Here is a 16,196-nt window from a genome sequence, read left to right as displayed (position 1 = left end):
GCTCCGCTTTTCCAGTGCTCCGCGGGAACCTGTGGTCCTGTAAGTCTATTTCCTTATTAAAGCTGTATATATCTATATAATCTGTCTACATTCATTTGCGCCACCACATTTGGCGTCCCAACGTCGGGCTATTTTGCCCCGGACCCGGCACAGGGGGGGCGCAAGCTCCACCTTTCCCGGCTAGTTGCCTGAGCTCAGGAAGGCGATTTACAGCGTGCTCCCTGCTCGCTTTCCCTTCCCCCACTCCAGGCCACTACAGTCGCAGAGCAGCGACCCCCCACAGAGTAGTTAATAGCTCCCTGCTTCTTCCAAACCCTCACTGCCTGATTTAAGGGAAGCACCTGCGGTTTTGAAGTAAAAGCCACCAACCCCTTCCCTTAACAGGCAGTACAATAATTTTTGTTTTGAGTTAATTGTTTCAGACCGGCTCTGGCTTAGACCACGTGGACTCAGGTGCATTTCTTTAGCCACCACTGGCAGGAAAACTTCATTACAGGTACATAATTTTCTTTTATAAATAAGAAAAATGTCTGAAAACATTACCATTCAAGACTTTAACAGCCTTTTCAGTTGTACCATGTGGGAGATTTTACAAGAAGTGTCTGTCAGCCCACAGATATGGATCTTTCTGGGATTCGTAGTTTTCCTTGGTACTGTATGGTTTGATAATAGAAATATGATAAAGTCTTTACAAGACGAGGTTGAACGCTTAAAAACAATTGAGAATGACAACAATCTTCTCAAAAATCAGTTTGAAGTTCTCCAGGCAGAGAACAGATCTTTGTTTAACACAACTCGACAAACTGAAAAAAATTTAGAAGAGGTACAGGCTGATGTTAAGGAGAAATTCATTACTATGGAAGAGGGAACAGCTGATTTGGATCGTAAGCTTCAGTCCCTTTCTGAAACATTAACGGCTGATATTAAGGAGAAATTCATTACTGTGGAAGAAGGAACAGCTGATTTGGATCGTAAGCTTCAGTCCCTTTCAGTAGGAACAGAAACATTAACTGAGAGAATCAAAACTGCTGAATGTGACAATCGGATTTTGTCTAAAGCTTATGACAGATTGACAGAAAGATTATCTATACAAGAAGGCACGGTATATGCTATAAAAATTATGTCCAAAGATGAGACATTATCTCTAATGGACAAACTTCATACTTTAGAATCCTCAATGAAGGCTTTAGAACATAATTCTGGACAGGAGATTCAGACATTAAAGAAGGCAATGGTGAATAGAATTGAAAAGATTGAGGAATTTCTAAATTCTGAGGAAGAAGAGCAAGAGGTAGAAAGGCATATTTTAACTAAATCTGTGGGTAAATCCCTCCGGGACAATTCCCACAAAGCTCTACCTACAGTTCTACCTGCCTTTCCAGTTGTAACAACTGAGAAAGTAGTTGGTTCCAGAAACCCTAGGGTCATCAAGGAAGATACATGGGAACCTGTCCGTATGAATGATCTCAAAGAAATTAAACAGGCTGTAATGACTTTTGGAATGAATGCCTCTTTTGTTAAAGAGATGCTAAGATCTTGGGCCACGACGAATAAGGTCACGCCCAATGACTGGTTTCAACTGAGCTCTGCTGTCCTTGAGAGTGGAACGCAATTGAAATGGAAATGCTTATTCAGGCAAGAGGCTAGACTTTTAGAACAGCAAGAAAGAGCAAAGGGAATTGAGATTTCCATAGATCAAATTTTGGGAGAGGGGCTATTTTCTGAGCCTCAGGAACAAGCTAATTTGGATGAAAACATACTCTCTGTGTGTACTACAGCAGCCTTAAGGGCTTGGGACAGGGTGCAAGACCCAGGACAGAGGATGGAATCATTTGTCAGAGTTAAACAGGGTCAAAGAGAACCCTTTAGTGACTTTTTACAAAGAATAACTAAAGCTGTACAAATAGGGATATCTGACCCAGAAGCAAGACGTATAATGATCGAGACTTTGGCTTATGAAAATGCAAATGTGGAATGCAAAAGGATTTTGGGACCTTTAAAGCTCATATCAGCGCCATTAGAAGAATGGGTCTTGCATACACTAGATGTTGATACATTTGACTATGGCACTGAAGCATGGGTAGAAGAAGCAATTTCCAATGGTAAAAGGAGACATCAGAATACCAAATGTTTTAATTGTGGCAAAATGGGTCATATGAAAAGGAATTGTAGACAACGGATTTTCAGAAATAATAATAATGCATCTTCTAGAAATAACAGAAATAGGAGGACTCAGCCTTCAGGTTTATGTAGAAGATGTGGAAAGGGCAGACACTGGACGAATGAGTGCAGGTCTACAAGAGATAGACAAGGCAACCTGATACAGACGGGAAACGTGAGAGGGGGGGCCTCACAGGCCCCCATGGCAAACATGGTTCAGTCATTTCCAGTTACTACAGAGAACATGACTCGTCAGGACAATTAGAAAGCCCCATGCCTACTGTTACAAGCAATAATGATCAGAAAGATGAGTTTCGTGTGTTTTGGCAAACTTCTATAAATGACCAAAGACCAAAGCTGAGAGTGTGTGTAAATGGCATTTTTATTACTGGCCTGCTGGACACAGGTGCGGATGTAAGTATCATTACCCCAGAATCTTGGCATCCATATTGGCCTCTTCAGAATGTAAATGTTCAGCTCCTGGGAATTGGAACCCGATCTCGAGTAAGGCAGAGCACGAGATGGGTTGAATGTATAGGACCAGAGGGACAAATAGGAAAATTAAGGCCATATGTAGCCAATATTGCAATGAATTTATGGGGTCATGACCTATTACAACAATGGAATACCCAAATTAACATTCCTGCTACTTCTAGAGCCTATATTTCTGGGGATAATATTAAAAGATATTACAAACGGAGAAAACCGGCCATTCGGGCTGTACAAGAACAAACAATTGATGTCCCTTCAGAGATACCAACAGCCTTGCCTTTAAAATGGTTGACTGAGAAACCAATATGGACAAAGCAATGGCCTTTAGCTGAGGAAAAGTTACAGGCTTTAGAACAGTTGGTACAAGAGCAATTAGATGCTGGACATATAGAAGAATCTACCAGCCCTTGGAATTCTCCTGTATTTGTGGTTAAGAAAAAATCAGGTAAATGGAGAATGGTGACAGATCTCAGGGCTATCAACAAGGTTATTCAACCTATGGGCCCTCTGCAATCTGGAATTCCTTTGCCCTCTTTATTGCCAAAAGGATGGCCTCTCATAGTTATTGATTTAAAGGATTGTTTTTTCACTATACCTTTACAAAAAGAAGATAGAGAAAAATTTGCCTTCACAGTGCCTACTTATAATAATTCTCAACCTTCGAGGAGGTACCACTGGACCGTCCTCCCCCAGGGTATGTTAAATAGCCCCTCCCTGTGCCAATATTTTGTGAATCAACCATTGCAAATAATACGCAAGAAATTTCCCAAATCGATAGTATATCATTACATGGACGACATTTTGTTATCCGATTCAAACATGGATACCTTGAACAGACTGTTTGAAGAAATAAAAATACTTTTACCAAAATGGGGATTGCAAATTGCTCCTGAAAAGATTCAGAAGGGAGATTCTGTTAATTATTTAGGTTATAAAATCGGTTTACAAAAAATTAAGACACAAAAGGCACAAATTCGGAGAGATCGCCTACGGACTCTTAATGACTCTCAAAGACTATTAGGGGACATTTCCAGTCTACGGCCAGCTATTGGGATAACACCTGATCTAATAATTCATTTGAACAAAACCTTGGATGGTGACAAAGATTTAAACAGTCCCAGAGAATTAACAGCTGAAGCAGAAAAGGAACTGACGATGATTGAGGAAAAATTACAACAGGCACATGTGGATAGGGTAAATCCAGAGCTCGACTGTATTCTCGTCATACTACCATCAAAAATTTCCCCTACAGGAATTTTAATGCAGAGATGATATTATCTTGGAATGGATCTTTTTACCACATAAACCAAGTAAGAAACTGAAAACTTATGTAGAAAAAGTCTCTGAGTTAATTATAAAAGGCAAGTTGAGACTTCGTCAACTAGCAGGCATAGACCCAGCAGAAATTATAGTGCCTTTCACTGCTGATGAACTAAAGAAATTATGGGAAGATAATGAACCATGGCAAAGAGCTTGTGCTAATTTCTTGGGAGACATTAATAACAACTATCCAAAAAGCAAGAGGCTTAACTTCATAAAGAGAACTTCTTGGATCCTTCCTCGAATCGTCCGTGATACTCCAATAACTGGAGCCCGTACGTTCTATACTGATGCCAATAAATCAGGGAAGGCAGGTTACAAATCAGAAGACTTGGGTAAGGTGGAACAAAGTCCTTATGATTCTGTCCAGAAGGCAGAATTATATGCCATTCTTATGGTGCTAAGGGATTTTAAAGAACCTATTAATATAGTTACTGATTCACAATATGCAGAAAGAGTTATTTTACATATTGAAACTGCTGAATTTATACCTGATGATACAGAACTAACCTCTTTGTTTATCCAGGTGCAAGATTTGATTAGGAACAGGCTTTGCCCTATGTACATAACACACATCCGATCCCATACGGGTCTGCCAGGTCCTCTAGCACAAGGTAATGCAGAAATTGATCAATTATTGATTGGTAGTGTGCTACAAGCCTCTGAATTTCATAAAAAACATCATGTTAATAGCAAAGGTTTGAAGAAAGAGTTTTCTATTACATGGCAACAAGCTAGGGAGATTGTAAAGAAATGCCCTACTTGCTCTTTCTATAACCAAACGCCACTGCCTGCAGGGGCTAATCCAAAGGGCACCCAAAGGAATGAAATCTGGCAGATGGATGTGTTCCACTTTGCAGAATTTGGCAAATTAAAATATGTTCATCACACCATTGACACGTATTCAGGCTTTCAGTGGGCAACGGCTTTAAGTTCAGAAAAAGCTGATTCAGTTATCACTCATTTATTAGAAGTCATGGCTATCATGGGTATACCTACACAAATAAAGACAGATAATGGTCCTGCTTATGTCTCTAGGAAAATGAAACGGTTTTTTGATTATTACAATATCAAGCATGTTACAGGTATACCATACAATCCTACAGGTCAAGCAGTCATAGAAAGATCAAATCGAACTATAAAGGATATGTTGAACAAACAGAAAGGGGTGGAAAACACCCCCAGAAATAGGTTACATAATGCTTTGTTAACCTTGAATTTCCTCAACGCTAATGAGAAGGGAACATCGGCTGCAGAAAGACATTGGATAATGGAAAAGTCTACTGAACTAAATCAACCAGTTTATTTCAAGGATGTGCTGACCTCACAATGGAAGCCAGGAGATGTGCTGCATTGGGGAAGGGGATTTGCTCTTGTCTCCACAGGTGAGGAAAAATTGTGGATTCCATCAAAATTGATAAAGGTTCGTTTTGATGAAGAGAAGCCAGTTGGGAAAGATAAATAACAATTCAATCACATGGATGGCAATCATACTGATGGTAAGTAATATAGTTAGGTTGGGGGCAGGGTTCTCTTCTTATCTCCACAGGAAAATACCCATCTTCAAAGAAAATAAGGGACCCCTAATATTTAATTACTGATGGAGGGACTGGTTCTGTAAGTATTAACTTATATATATATATATATATATATATATATATATATATATATATATGTCTTAAACTTTCTTTGCTTTTCCTCGTATCTGTGTCTTTCTTTATATGTCAGTATATGTCCTTGTTGTTAATGTTTAAATTTCCCATAACAAGCAACAAATTTTTCTACAGTAATCTTTGAAGTTTCCAGGATGAAGATGGGGCCCCGCAACATCAACTCCATCTGGTTTTTATGACGTCATGAATTTTTTTTTTAAAGCGCTAATATTAGACCTGTTTTTTGGTACCAACTACAAGAGACAATTTCGAATGGTGCACATTTTTGACAACACTCTGGTCGGACCTTCTCAAAACGCTCTGAGACTAGTTACAATTTTCTTAGGTCAAAGGTTAATTTGGAAATTTTACCATCATTTGCTTTCACAGGACCCCCTAAGAAGAACGTCGCCCCCATGTCAGCTAGAAGCAATCTTAGAGGACGGCATCCCCTCTCCCAACAGAGTTTGCCCTCAGGGTTGGGGACATCTTTTAATGGTTGGTTTAGGGTTGAGGGGATGGGGTGATATTTTTTTTGGAAAAAAAAAAGAAGAAGAAGAAGAAGAGGAAGAAGAAGGGGGTAACTGGTTTTTTGGGATGATTGGTATTTGTGAATTACTGTCTATAGAAAATTGTACTGGTACTGTTTCTTGTATATTGATATGTTGAATACTGAATATGAGTGTTCCTACCTCTATTTTTGTATGAGTATGCTTATAACTTTGTCTATATTGTATTGATACATCTACCATATTACATTGTACATTTCTACCTCTGATACTATGACATTGTTTACAGTTGAAGATCATTGTCTTCATATATTGCACAGTTGTTTATTCTTTTAGTCTTCAAAGTTAGATAGGTATTGAGAATTATATGTTTGTCATATTTTTTTTAAGTTTATCAGGTCTTTTAGTTACATAGAGATTATATTTAGTATAGATAGTATGATCTTCAGCCTCTTCGAAGAGCTGTAGAAAATGGCCTTTAATCTAACCTAAAATTTCTATGCCAAAGAGACACAATTACTCCTGGCAACACCACTCTACTCCCGAGAGAACGTTGAGCACTAAAGACACTCCACTGGGAGCTTGTCTTCTTGGCAGAACTGGCCTTTGGGTTAAGAAAAGCCCATACCTCAACTTCTGACAAAGATACAGAATATCCCTAAGTGGATGAAACAGGATTGTCTTATCTTGCCAAGACAGGGTAGGATAGTCCTAAGAAAGTTCCTTGCCTTTAATAATGGTATGCCAGTTATGTTAGGCCTTAGCCAAAGTTGGTTGACTCAACATTGCAAACGAGACTTTGGGTGATTGCCCAGGTAGTCAGTTGTCTCTGTCAATTGTTGCACATTTTGGATATCTCTCGATTGTTAAGTAATATTTATTCCCTTCTCAGATCTTTGACGGAGTTGAAGATTATATAATTGTAGTTACTCTCTATGTTATTTAGACTCCTTGAGATAGAATGTTTAGCAAAAGTTTTGTTCTCAATATTGTTTGTTATATTTATTATTTGTTATTATTGTATATAGTTGTATTTGGTTTGGTTCTATCTTATTTAGACAAAAGGGGGAGATGTAGGGACATAGCCCCACCCATTGGGGGCGTGTTCGCCTCGGGCTAATGTTTACGGATAAATCTGCCGGGCGTGAGCCCAGCAGCCCTTTTTCTTTTGCTCCGCTTTTCCAGTGCTCCGCGGGAACCTGTGGTCCTGTAAGTCTATTTCCTTATTAAAGCTGTATATATCTATATAATCTGTCTACATTCATTTGCGCCACCACACTTAGCCTTCCTAGGAAGGCAGCAATGGCGGAAGGGCTACCTAGAGGCACACTTCTGGAACTTCCAAAGAGGCAGTCTAATAGAGGTTGGATCATAGCCAGCTCCCGAAAAGAAGCTATACCAAAGCCAACTGCATATCAGTGTAGGCCACAGTCAGAGAAGTAGAGAAAGATGCAGCCTTGGGTAGCTACTCTTCTATTGACAGTAATTTTTTTTTGTTTTGTTTTTTTCCGAGACAGGGTCTCTCTGTAGCTTTGGTGCCTGTCCCAGAACTAGCTCTTGTAGACAGTAATTGTTAAAGCTTTATGGTCAACGCGGTGGCTCAGTGGGTAAAGGGACTTTCACTGCAAGCCTGATGACTCGAGTTCAATCCCTGGGACCCACATGAAGGTGGAAGGAAAGAACCAGTTATGCAGACAGTTATAGAGTCGTCGTCCACCCACTACATGAGCAGGACGGGACGCCCTTACACGGACACACATCATGTTCACACACAATAAGAATGAGTTGTTTAGAAATATAGATTTTTTTTAAAGCCCTCTAGAATTTTAGGAATTAAAAGACCTTAACAATCATGGATTAGGGCATGTATTGTTCAAATTCCTTCTATAGTAACCACCAAACTCATCCCAGCCTCACAACCTGAGGCCAAGACCAGACAGCTTACTCCAAATCCAACAGCTCTGCTTAGACGTTCTTCCAGGCTTAACTGACTGTGTCCGCAAGACTACACACCTAACCCATCCCGCCTGTGAGTCCTACATGGCATAGATTGCCCTGGCTCATCCCAAATCCTTCCCTCCCTGGTCTCCAATGCACTCTCCCACTTCCGGTGGCTGCTCAGGCTCCTCTCTGAAAGTCATTCAGGGACCCGGACCCCTCTCCCACAAGGTTGCTTCCAGGACAGGACAGACATCTGCCCATACCAAACCCAATCTCTCTCCAGTGGAGGGAAGACAGGCAAGAATGGCAAGTGCATGAACTTTAATAAGGAGGTGGAGGGCAGAGAGGGAGTCCTCGGAAGCTTCTGCGTGGCATTCACCAGCATTCACGGTATTTTTGGCCAGTGTTTCTCATAGGACCAGTTGGTGGCGTCATCTACGCCGGCAAGGCTGATCCGCACGTAGGGCTGGAGGCAGCATGTCTGATAAGTTCGGCAGTAGAAGTAGGGCTGCTCGTCCTTCTTGCAGGTAGACCTACAGAAGCCTCTGTTACCCATGCATTGAAGGACAGGATTTTTGCCTGGCCAATAAACAACAACAACAAAATGATGATAATTAATTTCTGCTCACCTGTGACAAACAGAGCACAGAAAAGACCTAAAAGGTGACAGCAAGCGTCACAGTCAAGAGAGACAGCATCAGTGCCCTTTCCTCCGCTTGTCCTGCTCCACTCAGGTCAAGGCTCTGGACGTTAGAGTGAGGAAGACAGTACAAAAAGAGATGGGGGCAGGAGGACGGAACAGAACAGAGGACCCAGAAGCAAACCCACACAGCTAGACACACCCAGCTTTGGCAAAGGGGTCCCAAACATTTGCTGGGAGGAGGAGGCTTGTTCAGTAACTGGTGCTGGTGGCCCTGAGTGTGGAGCTGCACCGATGGAGACTACATCTGAATCCCTCAGTCTGCAAAGCAGAACAGGGAGCTCGACTTAAAGCTAAAGACCCTTAGAAGGGTTAGGAGAAAACATCTGAGGATAAAGACCCAGGAATTTCCTCAGTAGGACCCAAACAGCTCAGGAAATAACCCCAAGAACTGACAAATGGGGTTAAATTAAAAGTCTCTTGCACAGCAAAATAAACTGTCAGCAGAGCGGACAACAGAACGGGAGGACCATCTTTGTCAGCTAAACCGTGAATGGAGGAATACTATCTAGAATATACAGAGTGGGAAAAACCGCTTCTTGGGAGATGACTCAGTGGTCAAGAGCACTGGCTGCTCTTCTAGGGGACCCAGGCTTGATTTCCAGCACCCACATGAGGGTTCACAACTGTCTGTAACTCCAGTTCCAGGGGGTCCGACACCCTCTTCTGGCCTCCATGGGCACTGGGCATGTATGTGCTGCACAGACATACATGTGGGCCAAACACCCACAAACATAAAATAAAATAAAGTAAAATAAATAAATCTTTAAAAAAAAAAAAACCCAGGCACCAAAAAGCAAAACTGTCAATCAATAAATAGGCCAATGAACTTTTGAAAATTGACAGTTATCAAAAGAAGAAACATAAATGGCTGAGTCTTTTTGAAAGCATTCGATATCCATAGTCATCAAGGAAATGTGAGAAAAGGGACCCTCGCCCGCTGCCGGTAAGAATGAAATGGGTACAGCCACTGTGTAAACCAGCTGGAGGTTTCTCGAACAGCTAAAAATAGAGCTGTCACGTGACCCAGATATATACCTGGTGTATACCCAAAGGGTCATGTAGCACCTTCCAGGGCTACCAGGCCACTCGATGCCCCTGAAGGACACACAGAAGAGAGAATGCCCCTCCAGACTAGGGTGGCACCAGAGGACACAGACTTTAGAGCTGGAACCTCCAAGCGTGCTGTGGCAGTGAGAAGCCACTCCCTGCTCCTGCCTCCATGTCAGGGCATGGCCCAGATCTTATCCTACACAAAATAACCAGGTCTCAATTAAAACTCACTCATCAGAACCAGGATGATCACACGTCAAATTAGAAAAAAAAAAAAGATAACCAGTCAAACCTGTGATCCCCCCCCACCCCCGTGTTCAGAGCACTGATGGTTCGTTCCTGCTCATCCTGAACTGCACCCTGCAGAAGCACGTAGCACAGTCTCTTTAGTGTGTGTATGTCTGTGTGTGTATGAGTGTTTATGTATGTGTAGGTGCACATTCGGAAGTCAGATGTCCGCCTCGGGTGTTGTCCTCAGAGGCTGTCTACCTTGTGTTTTGGGACAGGGTCTCTCAGTAGAACCTGACCTGGGTGGTTTGGGCTGGAATCCTCCTGTCTCTGGCCTCCTGACACTGAGACAACAGACTCAGTCCAGTGTGTTCAGCTTTGTGTGTTCCCGGGGATCCAAACTCGAGCTTGCACAGCAAGCACTTTGTCCACTGAGCCACCTCTCTAACCCGCAAACTGGGGTTATTACAACACTCTGGTTAAAATATGAGCTCAGAGACTAGAGAGACGGCCCAGTGGTTAGAGCACTTGCTGCTCTTGCAGGGGACCCAGATTCAAACCCACATGCTGCCTGCTGCCTTACAGTCATCTGTTAGTTACTTCCAGGGGATCCAATGACCTCTTCTGACTTCTGAGGATACCTGTCATGTTTGTGGTGCACAGACACAAAAAATAAAATTTAAAAATCTAAAAATAATTTAGCAAAAAAATGTGGACACTGATAGAGGAAGACACCTGACATGTTAACCTCTGGGTGAGTTCACACACATGTACACATGTGCATTCACCACATGCACACACAAATGCACACTCACACACATGGACATATATATGTGCATTTACCACATGCACACACAAATGCCTACTCATATACATGGACATATGTGCATTCACCACATGCACACACAAATGTGTACTCATACACATGGACATATGTGCATTCACCACATGCACACACACACACAAATGCACACTCACGCACATACACACATGTGCATTCACCACATGCACACACAAATGCCTACTCATACACATAGACATATGTGCATTCACCACATGCATACACACACAAATGCACACTCACACATGCACACATCTGCGTTCACCACATGCACACACAAATACACACATGCATGCACACATGTGCATTCACCATGTGCACACACAAATGCACACTCATGCAATGCACATATGTGCTTTCACCATGTGTACACACACAAATGTGCACTTACACAAGGCACACATCTGAATTCACCATGTGCACCACACAGAAACACACACATATACACATGTGCATTCACCATGTGCACACACACAAATTTACATTCACACAAATGCACACTCACACAAATGCACACTCACACACATGCATACATGTGCATTCACCACGTGTACACACACAAATGTGCACTCACACACATGTACACATCTGCATCCACCCATGTGCACCACACAGAAACACACACATGTACACTCACCATGTGCACACACACACAAATGCACACTCACAAGGCACACTTCTGCATTCACCATGTGCACACACAGAAACACATACATGTACACATATGCATTTACTATGCACACGCACACACAAATTTACACTCGCACGTATGTACAACACACATGCACTCACCATGTGCACACAAACACACACAAACACAAATTAACACATATGCACACATATGCACTTACCATATATACACACACAAACGGACACTCACACACATGCACATATATGCATTTGCCATATGCATACACACACACACAAAGATCAGATCAAAATATTGGAAAAGAATACAAATAAAAGCCCTTACACCATATGTCTGGATACTTAAAAGTGATGAATCAAGTCAGCAAGAGAAATATGTAAGTAAAATCTATTCTATGTTCTTTAGTGAAACAACCCTCTGGGTTGACCGCATTGAGATTCATAATTCTTGGGCTCCTCAGAGTTCCTGTAGAAACATGGAAGCCTTGGGGCAGCTGCCCACCCTCAACCCAGCGTTCCTCCCCCACATGCTCAGATCTGCATCCACCAAGAAGTAGCTCATGAGAACTTGTGGCCCAAGCTTGCCATGGCCCCTGAAATAGAATATTGCTGACATTTCTCCCTGTGCCTAGTGGCACATCCCAGAAGGTCCTGTGGCTGAACCTAGGGAACAGACATCACAGCTTCAGGAAGTAGCCTCAGAGTCTTTGGACAGACTGCACCAGGCCCCACTGATCAAAGCGCAAGCCTGAAGGCAGGGTGAGCATCACTGGCCCCATATCTCATCCCCCAGCGGGGAGGAGCTTAGAGGAAGCCTAAAGGAAAGGCAGGATGAGGGAGGGGGCTATGTTCTTAGAACATTCTCGTCCTGTATCACGAACTCCTATCAGTCTCGATGGTGGGTGTCATGCTTCAAACCTGTCCCCCATCCTTGACCGCATCAACAGCATAGCTCAGGGGTGAACAGTTGTGTAAATGAGGCCCCAAGACCAGAATCTGAAGACATCCAGTCCCACAGATTCCCCATCAGGATCTTTAAATTCCCCATTTCTAGTCTCACCCATGTTAATCCATCCAAATGGTGTAGACTTCTGTCCCTTGCCACCCCCTGCCAGAGCCAAGAAGACCAACAGTGCCTACTCTGCAAAGGCCTGCAGAAACTGACAAGATGGCCACAGATGCTGTTCAGCGAGCCCTTGGACTCTGCCTATTTAGTTCTATTTTTCTTTTTGTTTTGACAGGGTTTCTCTGTAGCTTTGGTGCCTGTCCTGGAACTCTCTCTGTAGACCAGGCTGGCCTCGAACTCACAGAGATCCCCCTGCCTCTGCCTCCCGAGTTCTGGGATTAAAGGCTCATGCCGCCACCACCCTGCTTATTGTAACCCTAAGGTAAACGATGTTGTTGTTCAACTTTCCCAAAAACAAGATGCTGGAGCTCTGACAGGGTTGGAAACAGGATCCATTAGTGGTAAGAGGCAGAGCCAAGATGAATGAGTGAGAGAATGCTAAGAATGGACACGCTCACCCTGAGTGGACAAGCTGCAGGTGCAGTCCGTATTTGGAAACTTTTTGGTCCCTGGGCTGTGAGTCCTTGAGTATTACAAGGTCTTTCAGGGGAAATCCAAAGATTTAGGTTCCATTCAGCCACATTTGACCTGTTCCTTCCCAAGATGAACCAATACTCTAGGCATCTAAGGCCCCTTTAAGTCTGTGGTTCCGCCCACCCCGTGCTCCCTCAGTTTATGTATGTCTTCATAGCTGCCTCTGGGGCTGGTAGGTGACACCATCTTCAATACTGTGCTTCTCACCCCATTACCAAGGTCCAGTCCTGATGGTTTCTCTCCACTGCCTCTGAACTCTGTCCTTCCATCTCCCCAACCCAATCCATTATGACTGACAGACACCAAAGCCAATTCTGTGAGTTTTAATGTGGTGGAGAGACTAAAGGATGAGAAGCAACATCCTTTCTACCAATAGTAGGAGTGTCTCTTCTTTCTATGGAGTTTTGAGGACGTCGTAGGAGTGGTCCAGCCAAGGACTCCATCAATGACCATGGTAGGGAGGGTTAGGTAACGCAAAGGGACGCAGCAGCGTTTGCGGTTTTGGCAGCGTATGACACTGTCTTCCCCGTCCTTGCACATCACCCGGCAGTGTCCGTCCTTCCAGCACGCATCTTTGGGGCACAGGAACAATTGTTAGGCGTGTGTTAGTATTGCTCAAATGACAGACAAGAAGCAGCATATGACGGGAGCAGGGGAGAAACAGAGACACACAGTCCCAGGAAAGGCGAGTGGGCCTTGAGAGGGAGAGAAAGCTTTCGGGAAAATTCTTGTTTATTTTTGAGACAGGCTCTCAGCTCCTGGCCTGAAACTTGCTCTTGTAGACCAGGCTGGCCTCAAACACAGAGATCACCCTGCCTCTGCCTCTAATGCTGGGATTAAAGATGTGCTCCACTACATCCAGCCAAGGGAAAGCTTTCTTCAAAGTTTCTCCCCATCGATCATCCTGCCCTGCCCCCTCCCCAACTTCCTACTCCTTCCTCCAGAATCAGTGTGTGTGAATGAGGGTTCCACCTAGAGGAACCTGGGAATGATGGGAAAGGGACAATGTCCATCTATGCGCTAGTGGACAGAGGAGACTCAGTTACATCACAACAGAGTCAGCTCCTTAACAGCTAGTGACAGAAGTCAGCAAACCTCAGCTCTGAACTCAGCCCAGGGTCCAGTCCCCTTGAGTCATACTCATCTACTTAAAACTCAAGCCGGGCGATGGTGGCGCACGCCTTTAATCCCAGCACTCGGGAGGCAGAGGCAGGCGGATCTCTGTGAGTTCGAGACCAGCCTGGTCTACGGAGCTAGTTCCAGGACAGGCTCCAAAGCCACAGAGAAACCCTGTCTCAAAAAACCAAAAAAAAAAAAAAAAAAAAAAAAATTAAAACTCAAGCCCCAGTCAGCTTCCTGCCTTGCCCAGCTCAGTGCTCCCTGAGGCCTCACTCCAAGCCAAACCCAAATCTAATCAAGTCACCAGCCAGCTCCCTACCACCAAGCTGCACCCAAGTACCCAGCACACCAGACGCCTGCCCCACCCTCAGCCCAAGTCCAGTCCAAGGCCAGCAGCAGCTCCACTGAAGCCAAACCTCCCCTCTCCATCTTATTCCAGGCCACCTGGAAATTCAGATCCTCACCTCCAGCCCATGCTGACACTCTCTGCTACCCTAGCCCCTGAGTGTTCCCACAGGAGGAATTACCCCTAACCAAGTCCCCAACCCGAGCCCAATCCTTCACCCCTCATCCATCTCCTAAGTTCCCACCAGAATTCTACTCTTACCCTCAAGGTACCAGACCCCGGCAAACATCTCTCATGCAGCTACTTAGTAAAATGGAATTAGAGAGAGAGAGAGAGAGAGAGAGAGAGAGAGAGAGAGAGAGAGCAACACGCACAAGAACTTGGGTTACCCTCTGAAGCTGTGTGAAACGGGAAAAGACGTAGGCGTTGACCCTGTGAGAGTAAAGGAAAGAGAGAAACCCAGAGACAGGACCCCAGACCCTAAAAGAACCCACATTACCTGACATCACCAGTTCTGTTGCCACAAATATGGCAAGAAGCAGGAGCAACAGCTTCATGGCGGCAGTACCCGGGTGAAGGAGGCAGCTGAGCTGCAGGACAGGAACAGCGTTCCCTGGGGCAAGGATGAACCTCCTTTTATCAAGGGCCGTGGGTGGTGACGAGAACAGGAGGAATTTGTCCAAGGTCAGCCAGACCAAAGACAGTGTGTAGCAAATGCCTCAGCATAAGAAGGGAGTGTGGGAAAGCGACTGGCACCTATGCCAGACATGACTTCTCTTCTAGGAAGGACAAGAGTGAAGTAAGTTGTTTGGACTTTTGAGACCCAGTTACTTCATTAATTAACAGATGATCACGTGTCAAGAAACATTTAAGTTTTAAGAGTTCTTCAGGAGCCGGCCGGTGGTGGCGCACGCCTTTAATCCCAGCACTCAGGAGGCAGAGGCAGGCGGAGCTCGGTAAATTCGAGGCCAGTCTGGTCAACAAAGTTAGTTCCAGGACAGCCAGAGCTACACAGAGAAACCCTGTCTCAAAATACAAAAAAAAGAAAGAAAAAGAAAAAAAATTTTCAGTCTTAGCTTTCTTCTCTTCTCTTCCCTACACCATAGATTTTTGTCTCATGAAATCTTAAGCCTTCCCATATGTTCTATATCAAGGCCTCAGCCTGCATCTCCCTCTGCAGGACTCCGAGCTTCCTCAAATGGCTGCTGTCACTGCCTGTCATTGTGGGTGTCTCTCACGGGTGCTAGGCCTTCCAGACATGGCTGCTCTGAAATAGAATCAGCTCTCTTGTGGCCTTCATCGAGCCCTGTGGGATTTTCATATTTATTGTACATGTTTCATCTTCGTTTCTCTCATGGAGCTGCCAGGAACTTGGCTCGAGCTGTGCCCTTCAGAGGGTCATGGGCTGGAAATTTCTCAGCGTGGGGAGATGATAGAGCCTGTAACAGGTGGGGCCACCTGGAGATGGGCAGAGGGCTCAGTGGTATTTGTTGTGTAAACATGAAGACTTGAGTTCAGATCTCCAACACTCATATAAAAGCCAGACTCAGTAGCACACATCTATAATCCTAGAGCTGGGGAAGCCAT

General features: G+C 44.1%; 1 protein-coding gene across 1 annotated transcript; it reads right to left on the bottom strand.

The window, feature by feature from the left end:
• Positions 1 to 8,459: 8,459 nt before the first annotated feature.
• LOC130882087 (beta-defensin 19) lies at positions 8,460 to 15,166 on the bottom strand. Its single transcript, XM_057781990.1, has 2 exons — positions 15,109 to 15,166; positions 8,460 to 8,653 (listed from the first exon to the last, which is right to left on the bottom strand). Exons 1-2 carry the CDS (start codon positions 15,164 to 15,166, stop codon positions 8,460 to 8,462), a joined length of 252 nt encoding a protein of 83 aa, XP_057637973.1.
• Positions 15,167 to 16,196: the final 1,030 nt, after the last annotated feature.

The sequence above is a fragment of the Chionomys nivalis genome, chromosome 9 (assembly GCF_950005125.1).
Source record: "Chionomys nivalis chromosome 9, mChiNiv1.1, whole genome shotgun sequence".
Taxonomy (NCBI): domain Eukaryota; kingdom Metazoa; phylum Chordata; class Mammalia; order Rodentia; family Cricetidae; genus Chionomys; species Chionomys nivalis.
The sequence above is the reverse complement of the archived record's forward strand: the minus strand, read 5'-3'. Positions and strand labels throughout refer to the sequence as shown.